General features: G+C 40.7%; 1 protein-coding gene across 11 annotated transcripts in view; it reads right to left on the bottom strand.

Annotated features, from left to right (window-relative positions):
* Window positions 1-12,378, bottom strand: part of DIS3L2 (DIS3 like 3'-5' exoribonuclease 2) — a 344,026-nt gene that overhangs the window by 291,528 nt on the left and 40,120 nt on the right. For all 11 annotated transcript variants that reach the window (XR_008956850.1, XR_007188480.2, XR_007188478.2 and 8 more), the window contains exons 2-3: window positions 2,616-2,764; window positions 1,927-2,084 (exon numbers count right to left, since the gene is read on the bottom strand). Coding sequence is in view for 6 of the 11 variants with exons in the window: in XM_026491698.4 (XP_026347483.1) it covers window positions 1,927-2,084; window positions 2,616-2,667 (210 nt within the window). In the remaining 5 variants the exon portion in view is untranslated. The remainder of the gene's footprint in view (window positions 1-1,926; window positions 2,085-2,615; window positions 2,765-12,378) is intronic.

Raw genomic sequence — 12,378 nt, 5'->3', positions numbered from 1 at the left:
TGTAAATAAAATGGAGTTTAGTATGTGGATAAAGAGCAAATGAATGGATTAATGAAGGGACAAATGTCCAAATGCAGCTTCAATTCTCCTAAGAGAGGCCTCATCAAAGAAATACAAGGGAATTTTAAAAAGGGGGGGAGGGGGACTAATAGTACCTCTAAAATCAGAAAGATCAACTTGTTTGTTAAGGTTTTCCATTCAAGAGTCAATAAAAACACTAACGCAAAAAGATACGAGCACTCCGTGTTCACTGCAGGACTATTTATAATAGACAAGTTATGAAAACAACCTAAATGTCCACTGATGGAGAAATGGAAAAAGAAATTATGGTGTATACACACACACACACACACACACACACACACACACACACACACTGGAATATTACTCAGCAATAAAAAAGGATGATACCTTGCCATTTGTGACCACATGGATGGACCTCAAAGACATTATGCTAAGTGAAACAGGTCAAACAGAGAAAGACAAATACTGTTGGATCTCTTAAATGTGGAATCTTAAAAAAAAAAAAAAAAAAAAAAAAAAAAGCTCAGAGATAGAGGCTGGTAGTTGCCAGAGGAGGTGGGGATACAGGGCAAGGGCAGGGGGTTGATGAAGGGGGTCAAAAGGTTACAATCAAACAAACAAAAAAAAGAATCTACATTAATCATATGTGCACTTGGCCAAAGGTAAATACAAAAAGGTGATTAAAAAGGAAAAGAAGATGACAGTATCTGTTCACTGGCTGGATCTTCAGCCAAACCCACAAATATAGAAGCTGGACTCTCAGAATGAGAGAAATGAGAGAATGTGTTCAGAATGGAACACAACCAAATTTTCAAGTGAGCCAGGTAACACATGGCAATACCTCTATATACCAATCCAATAATGATAAAATATACTTAATTCAAGAATATGTGCCCCTGCCTCACTCTCCATCTCATTACCTACTTCCTGCCTCATATTTCCTGCCTAAGGAGACCTAAACTGCCTTACTCCACATTGTTTCACAAGCCATGTTCTCATCACTGCCACTACCTCTCTACACCTCCTTCTCACACACATATCACTCATGTAATAGGCCCCAACTAGTTGTCCTTCGATATCCACCAAGAAGTCACCTCCTCCAGGCTCCCAGTCCCCCCCCCCAACACCCTCCCATACACCCTGGTAACACGTTTATTTGAGCACTTACCCTTTATCCCCAAATCATCCATTCCCATGACTGCCTGCCCGCACTGGGCTGGGAGCTCACAGCACAGAAAGCCGGTCTCAACCGTCTTCATTGCGAGAGCACCCAGGCAGCACACTCCTAACTATGAACTGTTCCCGGGTCACGGTGGACGTTCAACAAACTTCTGCTGAGCCAAACCACTGAACTAGCTTATGAAAGTATTTTGTAAACTATAAAGCACTCAACAAATATTGTCTGGTGCTGTTTACTGGTTCCTTTTCAACCCTAGTCTCCATCATTTAGTATCCATGTAATCCAGGCAAACTGAACTATCAATGCTCCTTACAGCCAAACCCTATTTCGCACTTCCGTCTGAGTAGCGCACACTGGTCTCCCCATCCGTAAAGCTCTTTCTCGTATCTTCACTTGTTCCAACTGGGCCAATTCATGGCCTGGTCCAAATATATCCTTTCCAATAAAACATTCTTAAACAAAAAACAACAATAACAAAACACACACACACATTCCTAGACAACCCTAACTGGAAGTAATGGCTCCTTCCTCTCAAATCTCAGAGCACTTGGTCTGTCTGTCTTGTGGTGCTTACCATCCCGAACTGCACTGTAGGTGTAAGAAGTGGGAAGCCCTGTGCCTGCTCTCTCACCATGTCTCTCAAGCACACAGTGCAAAACAATAAACAGTTTAATGAGCAATAGACATAGTCAAGGAATAGCCGCGTCGTATGTTTTAAGCACCTGGATAAGTGTTCCTCTCTTCAAGCCTTCTGAGATATCCTCCTTGGACATGTAGGTTTCAAATATGCTCTTTTTCTTCCCTCGTATGGACTTGTTCTTTGACTTTTTGTCACCTGGCGAAGCACCAACACCATGTGGGCCAACCACAGAGGACACACCTAGAAACATGAGGCAGCAATCAACTCTTTCCTCAACCAAACATCTCTGTATTTTTAAACTGGGGATATTTTACCTTTTTTTTAACACAGAAAGACTAATAAAAGAATGAAGTGCTCTGATAATGACTTTAAATAGTCACAAAAAGAAAAGAATGGGTAAGGAAACATGAATAAAATGTACACAGATGAGACTTAAGTTTTAAATCAGCACCACAACCTGCACAGAACATAATCTCAATAATGGGTTCAATATGCTTTGCTGTTTATAGACACAAACTTTTAAAATAGGAATTACTAAAAGATCGTCTCTTTTCTGGAGGAAACTAAACAGCTGTACTCAATATAACAATAAATTAAGACAACAAGAAATCACACTTAATTCTAGAATAAATAACATGGAAGAATATTTAACAGGTCAATGAAAGAATTATAGTGCCCCTCTGCCCTAAGACCCGCCCTGCGCCTCCATTCCACTGTTATTTTATCTCAGGTCTCCAGTTGCCGGAATAGACTCCATTTTCCTTTTGCTACCTCTGGGGGTCCCCAGGGGCCGGAGGTTCAGCCTGCAGTCAGGATGGCTCATTACTGGTTCCAAGGTCGCCTCTTCTCTCCAAATCCAGGGGGGCCTCCACGGCTCAGCTCAGAGTTCTTCCTGCCTTGAGGAGCTCAGTTGTCACTAGCTGAAACCAAAGAGAGACAGGTGACTGACTGACAAGCAGTTAACCTGTGGCCTCCCCTGTACTCTCAGAAATGTAGTACGTGTGTGATACAAACAACAGGGGGGCGGGGGGCCTCCTGGGTCCCAGTGTCACTTTCTCTTAGGCAGTTAGACAAGTGCACCATCTGTCCTGAGTTTCTTTTTAAGGTATCGCGAGCCTGCTTCTTTGGGCCACTTCAACTAAAAACCTCCACAAACGGGGCAATGAGGCAGAGATGAAAGAGCTCTGCAGTTCTGTTTGGCTTCTGAAATAGGTAAGAGTGGGAGGGAATAGAATTTTGAAAAACGTATAAAGATCTGTAATCTTAAAGGCCATAGTGAAATACATACTAAACTAGGAATCAAAAGATGCAGCATTTACTAAATTCCACGTCGGACGAATGACATTCGTCTATGAAACCCAGTAAATCAATTCCTTTGGAATTCATCATCAAAACCTAATTCATGGCCATAACCGGATATCCAAAACTATGCAGAGAACCCCAGGTGGTTCACTAGCTTTCAAAAAACGGCAACACTGCAGTTAGACATCTATTTCCCTACTCTTACCTGACATCACTTCAAACCAATCATCTGTCCGCAAGCCCGGGCAGCTGCTTCTAAGGAATAGAAGGCAGCTGCCTGGATCCGTAGACTGGAATCCAGGGCCCTGGAGCCGGCCCCTGGCCTTCCACCTGGATACTGAACACATCATCACAACTTCTACTTTCTACTCTCAGCTGGCCACCAGCCCAGGGCTTCAAGCCTATACTTGCAAATTTCCAAAATCCTGGTGGGCAGGCTTCTTTCCCATAAAATGGATCAAGATGTCATTCTCAACACTAGCTTCCATTTCCTGTAAATTTCCCACACACATCCTTCATTGAAATGACATAATTTTTCTTTAAAGTGAAATTTATACTAACTCAGGAAAAGAGAAGCTACAAAGACAAAGGGTAATAGGCCACTTAGCAATACATGAAGAGATTCGGGATAAAGTAAAAAATAAAAAAAATAAAATAAAAAGCAAGAAGGGAAAGAAACAGATGGTCTTAGATAAACAACAAGGTAATGGGAAGGGCATACAGAGGAGGCCAGGCTGTCTGATGGTTTAATTCAGAAGGCATTCATCCATTTATTAATTCAACAAATACTTGGACAATGTACTATACTAGCACAATGAAGAATACAAAAGCTAATTAGATTTATAAAAATCATGTTGAAATAACAATACAAGTTGGGAAGTGATAAGCACTCTATTTTTTTAAGCATGGGTAAATGTACTTATGATCATAGAAAGAAAGCATCTCTAGGTCAGGAAATCTGAGAGAGCTTCAGGAAAGATGTGAAGGAAGAACTGAGAATGTGAGAAAAGCATGCTGCTGGCAAAAGGAAACAAAAATAGAGACACAAACAGAAAAACACAGGCAGGCTCTTACAACATTAATTCCATTTGGAGTGAGTCCAGCCTGTATGAAGGGAGGCGGTGGCAAGGAAAATAAAACAAGTTGGAAGGTCTAGAAAACCAGCCCGTTTTTCAAAGGCAGTAGGGAATTTCTGAAGCATGAATGAGCAGAAGAGAAGAACAACATATCAGAATTGTGTTTCAGGAAAAATGAACCTGGCACAGGATTCAGAGTCATGTGGAACTGAGAAAGACAGCGGCAGCTGCACCTTAGGAAAGAACAAGGACAGGGGAGAAAGGAAGGAAGGCCTGAACTAGAGCCGAACAAACACACACTGAGAAGAAGAAACCCGTGACATGGTATTATTACAGAGGACAAACGGCACCACTTGGCAGCCAGGCAGATCTGGAGTCTCAAGAGCAAGAAGGTGGGAAATGTTCACAATTTCAAGCAAGGAGACTGGGAGATGATAACGTCACTGAGTTAAATAAAGATAATGAATTCTACCTAGGGTGTTCCCTATCTCTACGTGAACATATACCTCTATGTATACCTGTACATATGGAAATGTGCCTCTATGTATACCTCTACCCCAAATACTTGGAAACTAGAGCATAACTTAGATAAATTAGCCAGCCATTTGCATAAAAATGGTAACGCAGAGTTTTCTATAATGGACAAGACTGCCAAGAAAAGCTAAGCTGATAGATACAGTAGGGGCCCAGGACAAAATCTGGGTTAGGCAATTTTTAGGAAATGCAAAGAAGTAGTAGAAAATATAACAAAGAAACTAACAAAGATGTAGGAAGGAACCAACAGAGTCAAATGTTAAGAAAACAGGAAGAAGATAACTTCCAAAGGAGAATGAGTTAATGATTATGGTTGACAACCACTACTGAGTAAGAATACAACTCATGGCAGCCTTGGGTAAGGAGAAGGGTTGGGGGCAAACTGCAAGCAGAAAAAAGACAATACAAAAACAAAAGCCAGAATTGAAAAATGGATGCTCTGTGTCAAGTCCTGATGCAGGCAAGAGCTCAAAACCGACTGCCAGTTAAGTGAAATGAAGACAGAGATCTCAACTCAAATATCCCAAGATCAGCTGCATCTCTAATTTTCCTTCACAGCAAATACCCCCCACAGTTGGTGTGATTTATACCTAACCTGTCTCTCTAGCTCAGGAAGACAAGGAATGTCCAGTTGGGTTCATGACTCCTATTGTACTGGGGATGGAATATGTGTTCATTATTCACTCCTTAAATGAGGAGATGAGTTTATGTTCAGGAATAAGCAGTGAGAACACCTAAGCAGAGCAGGGTCATTCAGAGAAATTACACTAAAAACAGGTCAGCAAAGAACAGGAAAAGAACACAGGACCCAGGAAACAAAGTTGGCAAGAGTAAGCCAAATAGCTGGGCAGAGAATCAGTTGCCTTTGGGTATCAAAGTACTGGAAGGAGATGGAAAGATTCCAAACAGAGAATATACTAAGCAGAAGATTAATGAACAAGCAACCTTCCCAGAAACATGGGTCTAAAGGTCCATAAACCGAAGAGAAATCCTGGGCACCCCTACCTTAACACACGGAAAGGACAAGTCAATTTCTAATCCTCCTCAGCTTTCAGAATGAGGGACACTGATGTACTGCCCAAATGCCCACTGGTTCCTTGAGAGGGTGTCTTATCATGGAAATAGCTGTATATTCTGAAGAGCTGGGCTGGGGTTAGGATGAACAGGAAGTAATGGTCAACAGTGTCCCATGGTACAAAAAAGCAGGATTAAGGCGGAATGGGGGGAAAGGCACTAGACTTGAGAAGGAGTAAATCTGAAGAAATAATCTAGGTGAAAGAAGCGGTGTCTTGGGACCCTTTATATTCCCCAAACCTAGCACAATGCATAGTGCAGAGCAGAAGCTCAAAAATTTGAATAAATGAAGCCCATCTGAAACAGAAACCAGCTTACAATGAAGATCACTAATGAGAAAGTGAAGTAGCAGGGCCAGGACTAGGGTGAGGCAAGCCAGGCACCTAGGATGCAAAATTCATAAAAGCAAAATCATGTAAGTACCAACCCTGCATCCTGAACTTGCAGGACTTCAAGAGAGACTCCTGAAATGTTTGTGCCCTAGGCATCTCGCTCACCTTACCCTATATCTCAGCCCTGATAAGAAGCAAGAGCAGATGAAATTTATGAACCTGGGCACTAAAGGAAACCCAAGGAGATAAAATCAAAAGAAAAGTTTGAAGAGAGAAAAGGTTGAGCCTATTCAGAAGCTAAGATGGAGCCAACAGAAAGCAAGACATGGTAAAAACAAATGAAAGAACACACTATTTATGAAATAAATTTTTAGAAAGTTTAAAATAAACCTCACTGAAATTAGAGAAATAAACAATTTACATTACAAATAATTGGGAAACACATGAAATAGCCAACAAGTTGTATTAAGACACTACTTAACCAAATTGCCAAAACAGTACTACTTAAAACATGTTCTAAAATAAAATTCACTTTGAGTAAAATTTAAATGTTTAAAAATGAGGAAGACAGGGGCACCTGGGTGGCTCAGTCGGTTGGACATCTGCCTTCAGCTCAGGTCATGATCCCAGGATCCTGGGATCGAGCCCGGTGTCAGGCTCTCTGCTCAGTGGAGTGTCTGCTTCTCCCTCTCCCTCTGCTGCTCCCCCTGCTTGTGCTTTCTCTAGCTCTCTCTCTCCTGCTCTCTGTCAAATAAATAAATAAAATCTTTAAACAAAAAAAATGAGGGAGACAGAGGGGTCTCTGGGTGGCTCAGTCGGTTAAGTGTCCGACTCTTGATTTCAGCTCAGGTCTTGATCTCAGGGTGGTGAGATCAAGTCCCACATCGGGCTCTGCACTGGGCATGGAATCTGCTTAAGATTCTCTCTCTTCCTCTCTCCTTCCCCACCACCGCCACACACCACAAATGTGTGTGCACGCACACACACATACACATGCTCTCTAAAAAAAGAAAAAGTGTGTGTGTGTGTGTGTGTGTGTGTGTGTATGAGAGACACAGAAAAAGAGACAGAGGGACAGAGAAGACACGGGAAAGGATGCCCAGAATGGCTGAATAAGGAATTTGACAAATATTATCCCCTAGAACAAAAATAACAATAAAACTGGATAAAATTATCAAAACCAACTATTTAAGGATCTGCGTATTGACCAAAGACATACAAAAAATTGAGAAGTGTTTATTCAGGAAAATCTACTGAATCTCGTTAAGAACAATGGAAGTGTGTGGTGGTTTAACCTGTAGCTCCCACCATCCCACACCCACTCCCAATTCCTTGGTATTAAAGTCCCACCAGGGCAGGGCAAGCTGTGAAGACTGGCAGATCCACTTAGCCAGAGGGAGCTAAAGTTCTTTGGAGTAGAGCAAGAAGAATTCCATGCCCAGGGGCATTCTCAAAAACAATAATAATTCCAGGCACCAAAAAAAAAAAAAAAAAATTAGGAAGGCCAATATCACAACTAGTCTGCATCTGCAATACTAGTTAGGGCAAGCTACAAATCAGGAAACCAACCAGAAATTTAACAGGGAGAATTAGGAATGAGACAACCAAAGTGGGCCTTGACAATTTACTTTTTCCTGCTATGTGCATGAACAGGACTTTAAACATAAGCAAAAGAAATGAGAAGACCCTAGAGAGCTACTCATCCCTGGATGAATGTGAGCCTTGCAAATGCAGAAAGCAAAAGCCTGGGCTGACGTGTAAACTGTCTGAACTTTGAATGCATTCCCCCAAGTCTCATGAGAACCACTGATAAAGGATGGGGGCCTCACTGTTTCAGAGTTTAAACACAACCCTGAGAATCATAGGCTGACCATTAAGAGATGCTTACCTGAGGGCAAGTACAAGAAAGTTAGCCTTAAAAATAAAAACAAGAAACGAAGAACTATCAGAGACATCAGCATCCATACACTGTGGGAGAAACAGACTCTAAAGAATAAGTCCAGACAAGTTACTACACAAACAAAAAGAACAACCAACTCTGGGGGAAAAGAAATCAGAATGCAGAATATATTATCAAAAATGTCCAGGTTTCAACAAAGACTTATAACATGGGCAATAAACAGAAAAGTGTGACCCATACATGGGAGATGGGGGGACAGCAGTTTCAATAAAAATGTCTCAGGGGAAGCCTAGATTTCAGACTTAGGTAAAAGAAACTTCAAAGCAGGTATTACAAGTATGTTCAAAGAACTAAAAGAAACCACTTATAAAGTAAAGGAAAGTATGATGACGATAACTTGTCAAATAGAAAATATCAATAGAGAGGGGTGCCTTGGCAGCTCAGTTGGTTGAATGTCTAACTCCTGATTTCAGCTCAGGTCATGATCTCAGGGTTGTGGGAATGAGACTGGCATTGGGCTCCGTGCTGAGCAGGGAGCCTGCTTGAGTTTCTCTCTCCCTCCCTCCCTCCCTCTCTCTCTCTCTCACTCACTCTGCCCTTCACCCCACTCTCTCTAAAAATAAAATTAAGGGGCTTCTGAGGGACTCAGCTGGTTAAGCATCTGCCTTCAGCTCAGGTCACGATCCCAGGGTACTAGGATCAAGCCGCATGTCAGGGCTCCCTGCTCAACAGAGAGTCTGTTTCTCCCTCTCCCTCTGCCTCTGCTCCTGCTCTCTCTTCTCTTGCTATCTCGAGTGCACTCTCTCTCAAATAAAATCTTTTTTAAAAAATAATAAAAAGAAAATTTTAAAAAGAAAATATCAATACACAGAAATTTGTTTTAAAAAGTAAATTCCAAGTTGAAAGACAGAACTAAAATAAAAAACTCACTAAACCTGAAAATAAAAATGATCAATCAAGATGATCCAACATAAAAGAAAGGAAGAAAGAAATATGAAGTAAAATTATTTTTTAAAAATCCAATAAAAACTTGTGATAAAGAGGGGCGCCTGGGTGGCACAGCGGTTAAGCGTCTGCCTTCGGCTCAGGGCGTGATCCCGGTGTTACGGGATCGAGCCCCACGTCAGGCTCCTCCACTATGAGCCTGCTTCTTCCTCTCCCACTCCCCCTGCTTGTGTTCCCTCTCTCGTTGGCTGTCTCTATCTCTGTCAAATAAATAAATAAAATCTTTAAAAAAAAAAAAAAAAAAACAAAACCTTGTGATAAAGAGCCTAGCTCCATTTTTCAATGTTTGACTTCACCTCCCTTTTCCCCTTTGATCCACCTGTACAGCTTGAGAAGACAGTCCATGTGCCCCCCAACCTTTGGCCCCAGGGGGAAATTCGAATTTCACAAATTCCCAGTCTGCACATAGGAACTTCTCTCCAGTCCCCTAGCCATGATAAAGAACTAACCCACTCCTTCTGCCTCACTCAAGCCAGGCCAGACATGCCTGTACCCACCCTACTCTGCCAAGGAGTCTCTTAGGTGAGTAATAAGTTCTCTCTCAAATTCTCCTGTTACATAGGGTTATATAGGGCAATCAATATACATTGATTGGGGTCCATTCCACATTCACAGGGTGACCACAGAACAGGAGTGAAAGAGGGTACCTCTCTCCTAACCTTACAGGAAAGGATTATAAGGGATTACAGACAGCCAACGAGATAACTGAGAAGAAATGGACAAATTCTTAGAAAGACACAAATTACTAAAGCTGACTTAAGAAAAAACAGAAAATGTAAACAGACATATAACAAGAAATTGAATTAGTAATTTTAAATCTTCTAATAAAGAAAGCTCAGATAAATTCTACCAAACACTGAAAGAAAAAATAATAGTAATCCTTCACATCTCTTCCATAAAACAGAGAAAATATTTCCCAACTCATTCCACAAGGATAGTATTTCCCAATACCAAAGGCAGAAAAAGACATCATAAGAAAAAAAAATACTACCTTAACATATAAAATAATTTGGATTTTTAAATTTCTTCAGTTTTAGTAATTTGCATCTTTCTAGAAATTTATCAATTTCATCTAAACTTTCCCTTCATGAGGGGGCAGAATGTTGTTCCAAATATACTTGTGATTTTCTTAGTACATATAGTAGTGCTGTCCTTTCTGAAATTATGGAAATTTCCAATATCTGTGCTGTCCAGTATGATAGCCACAAACCACATATCTTTTGAGCATTTTAAAGAGTTCCTGTCAGGTCTGAAACATTTGAATTTCATCTTTATTCCTCTAGGAAATTTTTACAGGTTTTAGAATTCTAGATTGTCAGTTATTTTCTCTCAGTAATTTGAAGATGTCATCCCATTGTCTTCTGGCTGTCAATGTTTCTGTTGAGAAGTCAGTCATTAATCTAATTTTCTATCCTTTTAAAATGTACTATTCCGGGGCACTTGGGTGGCTCAGTCATTAAGCATCTGCCTTCGGCTCAGGGCATGATCCCGGCGTTCTGGGATCGAGCCCCACATCAGGCTCTTCCACTGGGAGCCTGCTTCTTCCTCTCCCACTCCCCCTGCTTGTGTTCCCTCTCTCACTGGCTGTCTCTCTCTGTCAAATAAATAAATAAAATCTTTAAAAAATAAAAATAAAGTATACTATTCCCTCTCCATATCTACAGCAGCTTTTGAAATTTTTCTCTTCATCTTTGGTTTTCTACCAATTTACTACAATATACTAAGGTATGGATTTTTTTTTATTACTGCTTGGTGTAAGCAATATACTATTATCTGATAGCTTTCATCAGTTATGAAAAGTCTTCAGCCAATCTTGTCCCATAACCCTTCTGCCCCATTCTCTCTCAACCCTTTGTGCGGAACTTCAATTACACACTTCTGACCTTTCAGTGTCTCTATGTCTTCCTCAATCTCTTCAGTAATTCCTTCACTTCACTAATTCTCTATCAGCTCTCATCTTCCATCAAACTACCCCATAAAGTTCTTAATTTTAGTTATTATGCTTTCAAGTCTAGATTTTCTTTTTTTTCTTTTAAAAGTTTCCAGTTTTCTGCTAAAAAATGGTAAATCTTGTCCTTTGTCTCTATGAACAAGGAAAGCATACCTATATTAAAGTTGCTCCTGAAAACTCCAATAACAGAGGCCTGGATGGATCTAACACTATCTTCCGTTATTTCTATTTGATTTTGTTCATGTTTTTGACCATTTGTGCCTGATTTTTTTTATTATGGACTAGACATTATATTTCCAAGATTTCTGTAGCGGTAATTTGAGGCCTAGTATAATGCTACCATCTTCACTGGATTTTCATTTGCTTGTGCCAAGCACCTGAGACAAACACAATAAATTACTTCAACCTGCTTTCAGCATCTAAATGCATTCAAAGTAGAGATACAGTTTCTGTGACGGCCTATCTATATCCACTTTAACCTTACTTGTGGATTGTAGCCCTTCAGGATCCCAATCCCAAATAACAGTGGTTCACCAGGACCACACAGTCCCCACATTAGCAGGGCCTAAATTCCAATTCCTTTCTCTTTAGCCCAAAGATAATATCACGTACACACTGCTCAGTTTTTCAGCTTCTCAGTCATTCAGGTGATCTCTCTAAAAACTAGTAAGTATCCACAGGAGACAACCCTAAATACTAGCTTTATCTCTCCAAACCTTTATTCTTCCTAGATATTCACTCTCTTATTACCTCTTAAATACCCTCAACAGATTTTTTTGGTGATGGGCATAAGCCAGCTTTTCTAACTGTTGTCAGAAGGAAGACTGGTTTCCAACTATTTTCTATGCCAAAACTGGAAGCGTCAACCCCACTCTTAACTCTCATTTTCAGTCAATACCTTAAATTCCCAACTCCCTCCTATATGACTCACTCCTCTCTCAGACAAAAATTCTCCATAATTTCATGTATCCTCTCCTCCTTTCCTGCAATATGTTGGCTAACTGAATTTAAATTTTTTTAAAAAATTTTTTTAAAAAGAAAGTTAGAAAGGTCCCTACAGGGATGCCTGGGTGGCTCAGTTGGTTAAGCATCTGACTCTTGGTTTCAGCTCAAGTCATGACCTCAGGGTTGTGGGATCAAGCCTCGCATCAGGCTCCTCGCTCAGTGTGGAGTCTGCTTGAGATTCTCTCTCTTGACCTCTCCCTCTACCCCTCCCCCTGCTCATGCACTCTCTCTCTCTCTCTAAAATAAATAAATAAGTCTTCCACAAAAAAAAAAAGTCCCTGTATGTTTACAACCTAACCTCCTCAATTTGTGTTCTTCACCCTTATTTTTATCTATCTACTCTAGAACTTTACCA

The sequence above is a fragment of the Ursus arctos genome, unplaced genomic scaffold (assembly GCF_023065955.2).
Source record: "Ursus arctos isolate Adak ecotype North America unplaced genomic scaffold, UrsArc2.0 scaffold_1, whole genome shotgun sequence".
NCBI lineage: Eukaryota > Metazoa > Chordata > Mammalia > Carnivora > Ursidae > Ursus > Ursus arctos.
The sequence above is the reverse complement of the archived record's forward strand: the minus strand, read 5'-3'. Positions and strand labels throughout refer to the sequence as shown.